The sequence below is a fragment of the Brachyhypopomus gauderio genome, chromosome 2 (assembly GCF_052324685.1).
Source record: "Brachyhypopomus gauderio isolate BG-103 chromosome 2, BGAUD_0.2, whole genome shotgun sequence".
Taxonomy (NCBI): Eukaryota; Metazoa; Chordata; class Actinopteri; order Gymnotiformes; family Hypopomidae; genus Brachyhypopomus; species Brachyhypopomus gauderio.
Window position 1 is genome coordinate 20,170,376 of NC_135212.1, and position 13,850 is coordinate 20,184,225.

General features: G+C 42.4%; 1 protein-coding gene across 1 annotated transcript; it reads right to left on the reverse strand.

Moving 5' to 3' along the window:
* Positions 1-112: 112 nt before the first annotated feature.
* six5 (SIX homeobox 5) lies at positions 113-12,337 on the reverse strand. Its single transcript, XM_076990353.1, has 3 exons — positions 11,588-12,337; positions 4,738-6,263; positions 113-4,062 (listed from the first exon to the last, which is right to left on the reverse strand). Exons 1-3 carry the CDS (start codon positions 12,277-12,279, stop codon positions 3,377-3,379), a joined length of 2,904 nt encoding a protein of 967 aa, XP_076846468.1. The 5' UTR covers positions 12,280-12,337; the 3' UTR covers positions 113-3,376.
* Positions 12,338-13,850: the final 1,513 nt, after the last annotated feature.

Sequence of the window (13,850 nt, forward strand, 5' to 3'; positions counted from 1 at the left end):
TAAAAGAAACAGACATGGACTGAGAATAACTGATTAATCCCTTGTTAAGCAAGACATTTGCAAACATTGGAATGATATACCAAAAACAAAAAAAAGAATGAGACCAATCACATAATTTTAAAGAAGGTTTAATACATCATGATAAAACTGAATATAAAAAATAAAATAACTATAACAAGTACAAACATCTCTAAAGAGAGATGTGCCGTTTTATCATGCTGGAGGAAAAATAGGAAAAGAATCCCTTTTGTAAATGTAGAGAACATTTAAAAAAATCTTTGGTTTGATCAGCTGCATATTTTCCTCTGGGTATAGATGGAGGTGGCCATGTATATGTGAGAGTACTATAATAACCTATAAGAAGTCACAACATTTATCATTTTGTAACAGCTACTGCAAAATTCACTCACTACCCGTCACACTTTCATACATTGCAACATTCATGAGTGGTGGAACCGTCACAGAAATTCCTTTTGTTTCCGTCATACAAGAAAAGCAAAGCTACATTATCCAGCTGTGTGGAAGACAACAGGGAAAAACAAAACAAAAAAAAAAACCTTTGGCAAATGTGACATGAAATTCCAAATACACGTGTAAAATACAACCATTTCCAGAAAGGTATTTTAAAACATATAGTACAGAAAACAGAAGAGGCTTGTTTTGTGATGGATCATTCAGTGTACACCCATTAAACACCAGGTCCACGAACATCAATATGCCACTTCATAACTGATAAATGCCTTAAACACACAAATTAAAATATGTAAATAGGACTGGGGAAAGTTGGGAATTAACATGTGATTATGTGTACCTAAGGTGGGGTGCCTCAGGTCTGTGAAAGAAACTATACAGTCTACGTAAGAGACAGACACAAGATTACAGTTAAGGAGCTTAGGAAATTAATTGCACAAGTTCTAGATGGCTTCTGTAATACCAAGGATATTCCAAAGAAGAAATAATGTAATGAGTAATGTTTTATGGCTAATATGTGCAAAATATTAAGATGTCTCCTCTGTGGAGCAATTGTTTACTGGAAATTACAACAAGAACAGGTGACATACACACAGGGGTCAAAGTCATGATGTAGTACAAGGCCTGTAGTCTTCCTCGCCACCAAATCAGACTGATGATGCTACAAAAGTGAGCCGGGTTGATTACAGAACCAAAGGGTGGACATGAGTTCACTTACAGCACACCAGTGACGGCTCGAAAGGAGCTTTGCACGCATGAAGCCCTTCATGAACAGTCTTTCAGTTTAAGGCTTGGCCTGAATTTGCAGAGCACAATTCAGTTTGTGAACAAAATTCAGTAAAAGATGACATTTTTCACAACAGAAAAAAAAAACACTTTCCAACATGCAAAAGCCAAACAAACTGACATGACATTTATACATAAATGGAAAAGATGTAGTGTGAAAACTGGATTGCAATCAACAGTGTATGCCCTGTTTCAGCCAAAATGTCATGTCAGGAAAAAACAGGTTACTAAACTATAGCTTTACTTCTCTGAATAGTAACTGTAGTTACACCACATCTCTCTACTAACACTACTCCCAAGTTGGGGTTACCAATTCACTTTTCAGTGGGGAACCTAGTCATTGCATAGATAAAAAACATTAAAATATAAAAGTATCTGAATCTTTTTTTAAATAAACTGGCCAACAATGCCTTTTCAACACATGTTGCACTGTAGTGATAAACTGGAGTGTCTGATATCACAAATGTTCGACTAAGAGGAGCAAGATCTTAGTGAACACGACGTTTCACGCAATATTTAAACTCAAATAACAGCTCCCTCCTGTCTCATTATTGTCCTCTGCTTTCCTACAACATCTAAAACCATCTGGGCTGCCCACCTTTTCTTAGAGACGACAGGTTTAATGAGCAGAACTCAATCATAATATTGTTAATGGTTTTGTGCCATCCACATAGCATTTGGCATAGCTGAGACTCTAGTAATGCTCTGAAGAACTAGTTCAAACTTTAAATGTACATGAATGATTAATAAAATATACATGTATATACACACACACACACACATACTGCAGAGACTATGCGGAAGATGATGTGTAACATAATAAAGTAGCTAAAACCGATGATAACAGTATTTTACCAAAATGAAGTGTTTAAAACATTCACAAATATCTTCCTATTGAGGAGACAATGAGAAACTGTAAGCCACAGTGCACATGATCTTGGTAGCCCTCACACAACTGCAGACCTGGTTCAGCCCATGTGAAGCAAGCCTGTTTAAAGGAGTAAAGGCCAGCTTCTTCTTATACACTGTTCTTAAATATTGAAGACGTCTAGTAATTGTAATAAGTTTGGACTATGGCACTGTCACAAATGCAAACGGTCACTGTGGGCTGTAAGCTGGATGAGTGAACTTGCTTCCAGCAGTGGTTGTTTCACACGCGTGCGCCAAGTTACTTCCTATTTCAATGTCAAAGCATATTCTTGTATCTGGGACGTCGATTATCAACAATGTCACGAACAAAGTCCACAGACACTAGTAACTCCTTCAGTTCCTTTCTGAAATGTGCTGCAATACCTGAAAACTGTGCTCAGCACCAAAGAAAATACCACAGCAACATGAATATAGACTGTATATGAACATAATACAAGGCACAAATGGGGGATTCCAGCTATCAAGACCTAACATTCAAACTGCTTATATAGACATGATTTTCCATGTAGACTTCCTCATCTGTGGCTTTCAACCTTTGATGCTGGTCAGAAGCTAGGCTTTTATTTTATTATTTTAATTCTATGAACTGGCCAACAGTGCCAGCATTCATATGCTGCGTTGTAGTGATACCCTGGAGTGTCTGATAAATCACAAACTACTAGGAGTAGGATCTCAAACTAGTACAGACTAGTTGCATGACTAGCTCATGTTAACATGCATAATTTAAATTGAGAATAAAAAAAACCTACAGCCTTGCCTTCAAGGTGATGTCACATATCTAAAGATTTCTATTCCACCCATGCGTGCTTTAGGGATAATAGACATACTGAGAATAACTGCCATGAGATTTGGTGAGCAGTATTAACAGATTTAGGCCACACTGGTGTCCTGGGTCTCCCATGAAAGAGGGAAGGAAAGAAGCCATCAGACATCAGTGTCCAGGTTCCTCATTGAAGTAAAACTTATGTTTTCACTAAATGTTGATTTCACCAAAGTGTGCAATCTGACTATCCACCTTCTTAGTTATCAGCACTGGTCTCCTGCATATTTTAGCAAAAATCTCCAGACGTAGTGGGGTATTTTCAGTTTACAGTGAAGATTGATGCTTCCGAGGTCATACAAGGAGTGTAACCTAATGGTGGCTGATTTCAATAATATGGACCCATAGGCCCAGATGAGGGGGAAAAAGTTACAAACCCAGTTCGTCATCCACAGGGACGGACTGCAATTGTGTAAGAATTTTTGAGTCGCCATCCATCTCCACATCATCCAGATGAACCTCCCTTTCTAAGTCAGGAGATGACGTGCCCAACAGCAGGGACTCTCCACCTGGTAAGCCCAACAGAGCTGGGTCCTCAGGCAGATCCCCTTTGCCACGTACATCAAACAGCGTGAGGCCAGTAGATGAGACCAAAGGAACGGGGCTCCACGTTGGTTGAGGGAGATGGGAACCACTAGAAACACCACTGCTGATGGGACTGAAAGAAAGCATGCTCTCAGGGCTAAGGGTCTGCTGAGATGGCAGGACACTACTCGGGGTTGGGGTTGAGGAGTCTGGAGTGTTTGGAGAGGTCCCAGGAGTAGCGTTGGCTAGAGTTCCCGGATCAGGATTGCAGTAAAGTGTAGATGAGCCAATGAAAGGAGAAGACTGCAGAGGACTGGAGGTTGTGACAGAGGATGAGGAAACTGTCTGGTTCTCTAATGAAGAATGAACTGGCACGTGTTCCAGACCGCTGCTGATAGCATCCGAGACTGGATTTTCAGGGACGGATTTAACAGGCACACTGGTGAACTGTATGCCAGTCGGGATGGTGAGGATGAGTTTGCCATTCTGAACACTCAGGAATGGGCTGCCACCTGCCAGAAGGAAGTTACCTGAAGACAATAAAAGAATGATCCAATCTCATTTGGTTGTGTAAAGAAGGAATGTTTTGGAGGCATTATGATACAAACATTCGAACAGCCTTAATCGACAATTTCAGAGGAGTTTGAAGATTTTTTGTAAATTCTGTGTGCATTTTAAGCTAATGTGCCTTCAAACTGGATTGCTGTTCCTTCCTCTAATTGGCTCTGAAACTAGTATACTATAATTAGTTTAATCCTAATAGTGTTACTGGTGAATAAATGCTCTGTGAAAGACCTTGTAATCACTTTTCAAAGAGATATTCTCAATTCTCAAGATTTTAGTGCACCTTGACTACAAATCCGTAACTCCTCAATTTTGATGGTAGCTATAACATTGGTCCCAACATTTATCATTGGTACTTGTACTAGTCCTTAATGCAGCCCAATTAGTTCTTTATGTTGATTTAAATATTTAAGGCAGCACTACAGGTATTTTCAAATGGCAAATCCTTTGGATTTTTAGGTATTACAGACCAAATATGAAGCCAATACATTGTCATTATATATTTTTATAGGTAAAAAAAATCATATTCTGCAAATCCAGCTTTGCCCTATAAATAATTAGATAGTGTTACTCCTTGCCATTCCCTTGCCATCCATCAATACTGTACCTGTATAAAATCCTGGACATGCCACAGGTCTTACCTGGAGGAGTTGAAGGCAGCTGAATCACCCCTGAATTAAGAAGCTGGACACTTGGAATAGCCCCACATGTAGGTACACTCTGAGGAGGACCAATTTGGCTAATACGTATGGGTCCCTGGGCAACACCAACGCCTGCTCCACTACCAGAGGCTAGAATCTGGAAAGAGCCTCCATTGGATGGGATTGACAGAGAAGATGCAGCTGGGACCACCTGAGGAAAAGAAACAGTTCCTGTAGGGGCTCCAGCAATGGAGGACACTGGCATAAGTTGGGGCAATGGGAGCAGCTGGGGTGGCCCTGTGTCCTTGGACTGTGAAACTGGCACAACCTGCATTGGAGAGGAGATGGGAAGGACTTGGGTTGCCATTGGGGTCTGTATTTGGGAGGTGGTAGCTGAATTGCACTGGTCTCCCAGCTGAAGCGTCAGCCCTTGTGGTAGCTGTCCATTTGAAACTTGGGAGTGGACAGACACAACCGTGTTGTCACCAACTGCAGAGGAGCCATTTTGAGGCTGGACTTGAGAAAGCCTTGGACCAAAGTGCAGAGTTTGGCTCTGAAACTGAGGGATGGAGCCGTGGGGAAGTTGAGGTGTGATCGGGGACACTGGCACCAGCTGAGGGCAAGATGACATCTGAGTCCCAGATGGCTGCTGCACTAAGTGGGATACTGGGATACCCTGGATAGAAGGTACCACCTGGGGCAAAGAAAGGACCTGAGGGCTAGAGACAGTGGAAGATGCAACCTGAGAGATAGAGGTGGTAGGGTTCAACTGAGAACCAGTTGATGCCAACACCACGACCTCCGATGGTTGAGTGGGTTGTAGTGACACCACAGGGCTAGAAATAATTGTACCAGATGATGAAACTGTCGAAGAGAGGATCCCATTTTGGGTCAGCGCCAGTGAAGTCGGACTTATCACTGTGGAAGAGATTGTGGATGTTGATAAAGAGGTGAGAGGCACCGCCTGGGTGCCATCGTCATTTTTCATCACAACACTTTCTGAAACATTAATAAAATCTAACGGAGATACACAGCGGTCAGAAACCTTCGTTTCCTCAGTTAATGGAACAGGAAGTGTATTGGCGAGGGTGGCTTGGGGGTTTAGGACCACTGTAGATAGACTAGCCCGTGTATCCAGATCTGTACCACAGTGTTCCTCTGTGCCAATGTCATTCTCACTGCCCTTAGAGATAACCTGAGCCCCGTTGAGCAACAATGGAGGGTTTGCGGCAATGGAACTAAGGGTGACCGTGTGGCCGTCACTCAGGGCAAGTCCATTGATGATGACCCCAGTTCCTGTCCCTGATAGCAAAGGGCTTCCATTGAGCAACAGGGGGTGAGGACTAGTCAAGAATCCACCTGTGCTGTTGAGAATGAGCTGACCTCCAGTATTACAAGATGCTCCAGAGAGGGATATGAGAGAAGTTGTTGAGCTTATGGCGTCTTGAGCAGCAGGTTTGTCAGTTATGTCCTCCAGATCTGCTTTACTAGCTTCATCCTCTGTGCTGTGGTTTCCATCGGATTCACTGAAAGTCATACATAACACAACATGAGATGAACAACTGTAACATGGTCAAGTAACACCACCTTCATTGTTATCTTAGTACAGAAAAGTTGTACTACGTACTAGACACGGCCAATTCCATAATGTTGTGTAGACCTGTGCTGTCACTATAAGTCACATAGGAAATCTGCAGCATGCATTGCGGATAAAAAGGTCAATAAGTGTGAACTGACAATTTTATGTTCCATAAAATGGGGTAATGAGCCATTACCCACATATATATATATATATATATATATATATATATATATATATATATATATATATATATATATATATATATATATATATATATATATATATATATACATATAATATATATATATATACATATATATATATACATACATATATATATATATACATACATATATATATACATACATGGGTCAAAATGGGTAAGCAAACTATGATGACTTTCAACTTGATAGTTTAGCTTGGCTGTATTCCTAACCAAATTGCACAGTAGGGGCGAGAACGAGTTTTCAAACCTGTGAATTACAAATCGTACGTGTGTTTACATGGATGCAGCCACGAAGTCGCTAGGTTTGCTTCATGGAAAATTCATTTTTAGGAACGTAAAGTGTTACCGGAGCGGAGCTCGGAGCGGTCGTTTTCTGCATGGTCCTAGCGCTAGATTTGTCGCTATTTAAATATTTTATTTTTAACCGTTAAAACTGCAGAGGACCAAAACCGGCTTTTGAAAATGCCCCCCCCCCCCCCCCCCCCCCCCATTACGTTCGTGAGGTTAAATGTATGAAATTTTGGCTTACATTTCAAATATCATATTTAGCTGAATAAACATGTTGTCAACCCCTTTTAATGTACAGTATGTAGGCTTACAAATTCATGTTTAACTGAATAAACGAGTAGCCTACATTTTATTGAGCATGTTTTTTTTCTTCAAGTATCAAAGTAGAGCAGCTTCCTCAAGCAGTCATTGATGCATTTTGGAAACAGGAGATGAGCCCCTGGTCTAATGCACCCTCTGTATTAAGAAACCCTATCTCAAAAACTGACTTTTAGTCGTTACTTGGGTAGCATGCATATGAGCCATTTTAATATAGATTAATCTAGATTAATTTCAAGATTTCAGTGAGATTAATCTAGATTAAAAAAATTAATCTATGCCCACCCCTAATATATATATATATACACACACTGCTCAAAAAAATAAAGGGAACACTTAAACAACACAACTCCAAGTCAACCACACTTCTGTGAAACCAACCTGTTCAGTTAGGAAGCAACACTTGTTGTGCAAATGGAATAGACAACAGGTAGAAATGAGAGGCAATTAGCAAGACCCCCCTTATAAGGGAGTGGTTCTGCAGGTGGGGACCACAGACCACTTCTCAGTACCTATGCTTTCTGGCTGACGTTTTGGTCACTTTTGAATGTTGGTGGTCCTTTCACACTCGTGGTAGCATGAGACGGACTTTACAACCCACACAAGTGGCTCAGGTAGTGCAGCTCATCCAGGATGGCACATCAATGCGAGCTGTGGCAAGAAGGTTTGCTGTGTCTGTCAGCGTAGTGTCCAGAGGCTGGAGGCGCTACCAGGAGACAGGCTAGTACACCAGGAGACGTGGAGGAGGCCGTAGGAGGGCAACAACCCAGCAGCAGGACCGCTACCTCCGCCTTTGTGCAAGAAGGAACAGGAGGAGCACTGTCAGAGCCCTGCAAAATGACCTCCAGCAGGCCACAAATGTGCATGTGTCTGCACAAATGGTTAGAAACCGACTCCATGAGGATGGTATGAGGGCCCGACGTCCACAGATGGGGGTTGTGCTCACAGCCCAACACCGTGCAGGACGCTTGGCATTTGCCAGAGAAAACCAGGATTTGCAAATTCGCCACTGGCGCCTTGTGCTCTTCACAGATGAAAGCAGGTTCACACTGAGCACGTGTGACAGACGTGACAGAGTCTGGAGACGCCGTGGAGTGCGATCTGCTGCCTGCAACATCCTTCAGCATGACCAGTTTGGCAGTGGGTCAGTAATGGTGTGGAATGGCATTTATTTGGAGGGCCACACAGCCCTCCATGTGCTCACCAGAGGTAGCCTGACTGCCATTAGGTACCGAGATGAGATCCTCAGACCCCTTGTGAGACCATATGCTGGTGCGGTTGGCCCTGGGTTCCTCCTAATGCAGGACAATGCTAGACCTCATATGGCTGGAGTGTGTCAGCAGTTCCTGCAAGATGAAGGCACTGAAGCTATGGACTGGCCCGCCCGTTCCCCAGACCTGAATCCGATTGAGCACATCTGGGACATCATGTCTCGCTCCATCCACCAACGTCACGTTGCACCACAGACTGTCCAGGAGTTGGTGCATGCTTTAGTCCAGGTCTGGGAGGAGATCCCTCAGGAGACCATACGCCACCTCATCAGGAGCATGCCCAGGCATTGTAGGGAGGTCATACAGGCACGTGGAGGCCACACACAATACTGAGCCTCATTTTGACTTGTTTTAAGGACATTACATCAAAGTTGGATCAGCCTGTAGTGTGTTTTTCCACTTTAATTTTGTGTGTGGCTCCAAATCCAGGCCTCCATTGGTTAATAAATTTGATTTCCATTGATGATTTTTGTGTGATTTTGTTGTCAGCACATTCCACTTTGTACAGAACAAAGTATTCAATCAGAATATTTCATTCATTCAGATCTAGGATGTGTTATTTGAGTGTTCCCTTTATTTTTTTAGCAGTGTATATATATATATATATATCTCGAATGCACAAAATTCAAAATGTGCAAGAGCGACTTACAAAAGTGCTTTGCATCTGATCTCAGAATTCATCCTAGGTAATAGTACGGATAGGCCAGAATTCAAGATACCATTGAGTCATGGTAGTCATGGCTATGGCAGTCATGGCCTGGTGATAGAGAACTGGTCTTGTGACCGGAGGGTCGTGGGTTCGATTCCCAGACCTGAGGCCATGATTGAGGTGCCCTTGAGCAAGGCACCTAAACCCAACTGCTCCCCGGGCGCCGGGCTAGGGCTGGCCACCGCTCTGGGCACGTGTGATCCACAGCCCCCTAGTAATCACTAATGTGTGTGTGTTCTGACTGCACAGATGTGTAAAAAGCGGAGGATACATTTTGATTGCGGTGAAAAATCACAATTGACAAAATATGGCACATTGAGTCAGACTACTACTAAACTACAGGAGTCAATGTCATTACCTAGTGTTTTGCAAGTTAGATGTTTGCCAAGAAGCACAAATAACCATAGACAGACATACAATTTAAGAACAACTGAAAGTGGTATCAGCTGAGTCTGTCTTCAGTCTACACTTGAAGATAGCGACTCTGCAGTCCTAGCAGCTAATGGAAGATTGTTCCACCATCTTGGAGCCAGGACGGAGAATAGTCTGGAGCCTTGTCTTCCATGAGACTTTAAGCATGGAGTTTTGAGTCGAGCCAATCTTGAGGTTCTGAGTGTTCGCTGTACGGATCGGCTTTTGACCATGGACATCATGTAGGGAGGAGCCAGTCCATTTTTGGCTTTGTAAGCAAGCATCAAGGTTTTATATCTGATGTGTGCCGCTACTGGAAGCCAGTGAAGAGAGCGTAGCAGAGGAGTCACATGTGAAAACTTGGGGAGTTTTGAAAGACTACTTTCAATTAATACTTTTAAATAATATTAGATGCAAGTAGCTGCAAAACTACAACCCCAAGTAACATGTAGGTACAATCTATCTGTATTGTTTTCTGCATTATTAATGGTTTTATCATATACAGTGAGGAAAATAAGTATTTGAACACCCTGTGACTGCAAGTTCTCCCACTTATAAATCATAGTCCTGTCCCATGTTCAGAAAAACCCCCCAAAGCACAATGCTTCCACCACCCCCATGTTTCACAGTAAAGATGGTGTTTTTGCGATAGAACTCATAATTCTTTCCCCTCCAAACACAGCGAGTGGAATTGAGATCAAAAAGTTCTATTTTGGTCTCATCTGTCCACAGAACTTTCTCCCATGACACCTCTGGATCATCCAAATAAAAATATTTTTTAAAATCATACATTATGATTTCTAGATTTTTTTAGAGTATGTCTCTCACAGTAGACATTCACCCAAGATGAACATTTCAGACCCCTAAGTGGAAGAACATGCAAAGTCGCATGTTCGCATAGGCACTGACGTTTTGTGCTAAACAAACAGATTCTATTGCCTATTAATTAGTCCAGGCTCAACGTGTTGTGTTGAAGAATTATTAGCTCATGCAGTCCAGCGTGACTCTTCATGCCTCACTTAACTACGTTCAGGAGAAACAGCAAATTAAAAGAACTTCAAAAGGTCCATTAATCTGTCTCTCAATCCGTGATGAATGGAGTGGTCAGACGTTCATCTACTCTGACAGCAGCCATTATATCCAACTGTTCCCATCAGTGAAGTCTGGAGTGTTTAGCTTTCATCATCTAACCACAAATTCTTCTGATAAGAGACTAGACAGCATAGTAAGCTGTTCATCGTCATCTCCAGCGACAGTTCTAAGCCTAACTTTACGTAAAATCATGTTGCACCGGTTATGTCAAATCTCCCCCAGTTTTTTAGACTGAAAAGTTGAAAACGTGTGGCCTTGCTATAAATCCAAGAAATCGGTAGTTTGTGTTGCTTTGCCTTAAGCTTGGAGCTGAACGCACAGGCCCGTGTGCCGCTGGGAGACATCGGTGCAGGGTTTCAGGAAACGTGAGCCGCTCTGGGTGCCGCGAGCTCACATTTCACAACAAAGCAACACGCGTCCAGTCGCGCGCTCCGCGATAACGGCGACGACGTCGCGTCCTCACACCGGCGACTACACGCAGAAATGCATTGACCTCTCAACACCTTTCCGATCCAGAAGCGTAATCAAGACCAAACGCCACCTTGCAGACACTCAAATGGTCACCGGTCTTCATTTGGAAATCGTAACGGCCGCCTCGCCGTTTCACCCGCGTCCGTTTAATAGTGTTTATAGCCACGATATCATGATATTAGTAATGCACAGTCTCGAGAGGCAGAAGGTGCACGTGAAACCAACCAAAAATGACTAGGCCCATCATCTTTAGAGCAACAAAGAGATCACATCTAACTTTGTCCCTGATTCACCTCCATCTGTCAAGTATTATTTTGTTTACATTGACCTATTCGGTTGTAAATGTACATATCTGTTAAACAAATCAACAAACCAGGCATGTTTGTATACATCTGGGTTAAAGATAGTTTAGCTGCACCTACACACCTCAATACTGCAAAATGTTTCCGATTACTTACTCTCATCTTAAACTAGGAATTTACCTTTTACTGTTGGTACCAGAAGGGGTTCGGTCTCTCTGTCGGCGATTCTTAAACCAGTTGCTAACTTGAGTCAAAGAAAGTCCAGTGAGTTTGGCTAAATTCTTCTTTTCGTCTGGAGTGGGATACCTGTTGATTTTATAGCATTCTTTTAGAGCATTTCGTGACTTTTCTTTAAAGCAATACACGGTCTCCTCTCCGTCCCAAATTGTTTTTGGCAGAGGAAACTTTTTCCGAAGTCGGTATTTGTCCACGGCGCCCAGGCTCCGACCCCGGGACCTCTCTGCCTCCTTGTACCGCGCCTGCAGATAGAGGTCCTGAAGGAACCCATGGTTGCTCGGGTGGAAGTCGCGACTCTCCAAAATCGCATACAACTCTTTGAATTCTTCCCGGTGAAAGGCGACCAAAGCCTGGGCCTTCAGAAGGGTCTCGTTGCCACGTAGCAGGTCAGACGAAGGAGGGATGGTGGTGAGGAATCTCCACAGGCGATCCACATTACCCGCCTGCAGGAGCGCTTCGCAGAGACATGCGACTTGGTCGGTCGAGAAGCTCAGGGCAGAGTTCTGGAAAGTTTTGAGCAATTGTTCCGAAACTTCGTCGGAATCCGTCTCTTCTTTAACTTTGGCTTCTTCTTGTGTGGACCCCCTTTCGCTATTCTCGGTTTGTTCTGTAGACTCCAAAGACAAGGAAGCCATTTTTAGTTTAACTTTTTTTCTTTCAGTTCCTCCTCCCTCCCCTTCGCTCTCTCTACCATTCTCCGTGTGGGCGAGAGCTGCACCAGACTGAGGCGTCACGCCCCTACACCCCCAAATACCCTCAAACACCCCATTCAAACATCGAGGCTATACTGCAACTGAAGTAGTGAAAATATCTTGACATATTTCGGTAATTTCTTAATCTCATGGCACAATATGTTGACGTGTATCTCACATTAACTTGATTTAAGTTTTTTTTTGTATTAAACATGTTCGACGTTTATTCCGATTTGCTTGTTGTGTCACTAGTGGTCGTGTCACTGTTCAACACTGTTTTTGTTTTTCTCTCGTGAGGTGCAAATTGCCCTCAGAACAGACGTCACGCAAATCTGCTCGGAGGAAATAATATCAACATACAGTCTAATATTACGTATCAGCGTTTTACCTTGTAATGCTACCAGTGGTGGTGCTCGATTTTTGTACACCATGCAGTATCTGGACCCGTACGATTGTAAAGCTGCTTTGTGACAACATGTGTTGTAAATATATATTTATATATAAATAAATTTGACTTTGACTTTAATAATCTCAGATCTACTTCTCATGTTGGATGTGGGCTGTTTAATTAAAGGTTACAGTAAATATACAGTACAAATATACAAATATATCCACACTGTACATTTGGCCAGTAGTATGTGTCCAATAGTTAAACTAAGCACTCTACAAATGAATACATTGATAAATATGATAAATGTTTTGTTGCATAACCAGTATGCAAACATAAATCCAGCAAATATCTTTTGAGGTTTTCAGAGTTAACACCCTCTGAATCTGATAATCGACAACAACTCAAATCTAACTAATGGCAATTATTATTATTATTATTATTATTAGTATTATAGTTGTTTAAGTGTTACATTTTAAAAAGCGAGCCTTGCAGAATAATAAGGTGACTCCTAGAATATCACAGTGACAGCTGTCAAAGACCTCTGAAGTTCAAACGTAATGCTGTAGTGCATAGACTACCCAAATGAGAGAAAGGGCATTTGTTTGTACACTGGCTAGAAAATTCAAATGACATATATTATGAATAAAAGTCATTATTTTACAAGCATATTATGAGTGCACAGATCACATTCAAATTGGGAAAAAAAAAACATTTTTGCGTGTGGGTATATGCATATGCCTGTGCGAATATTTTTGTGTATGTGCACATCAGCTTTGCATGCTGGGTAGACAGGGTGAGTGAGCATGCTTTTACATGTAAACAGTGACACACCTGGAGGCAGATGGATAGAGGGAGACAAGGCAGGACCTAATGCCTCCACACCATCCTTCTGAAAAATGTAAACTCCACTTCCACGGGAGGAGACAGAGGGCAGGGAGGGACTGTGGGTGGATGGATGACACCACCTGCCCCCATCCTCCTCTGCACCTCTGAAGCAAGCCTTTGATCTTCTGTATTTGTGCCTGTGCACACTTGCCCTCCCAACTGACGAACATCAATCTTTTAGAAGTACAATAGTATCTTGTATGTCACATTTTCAAGCTTTCATTTATAGGAATATAAC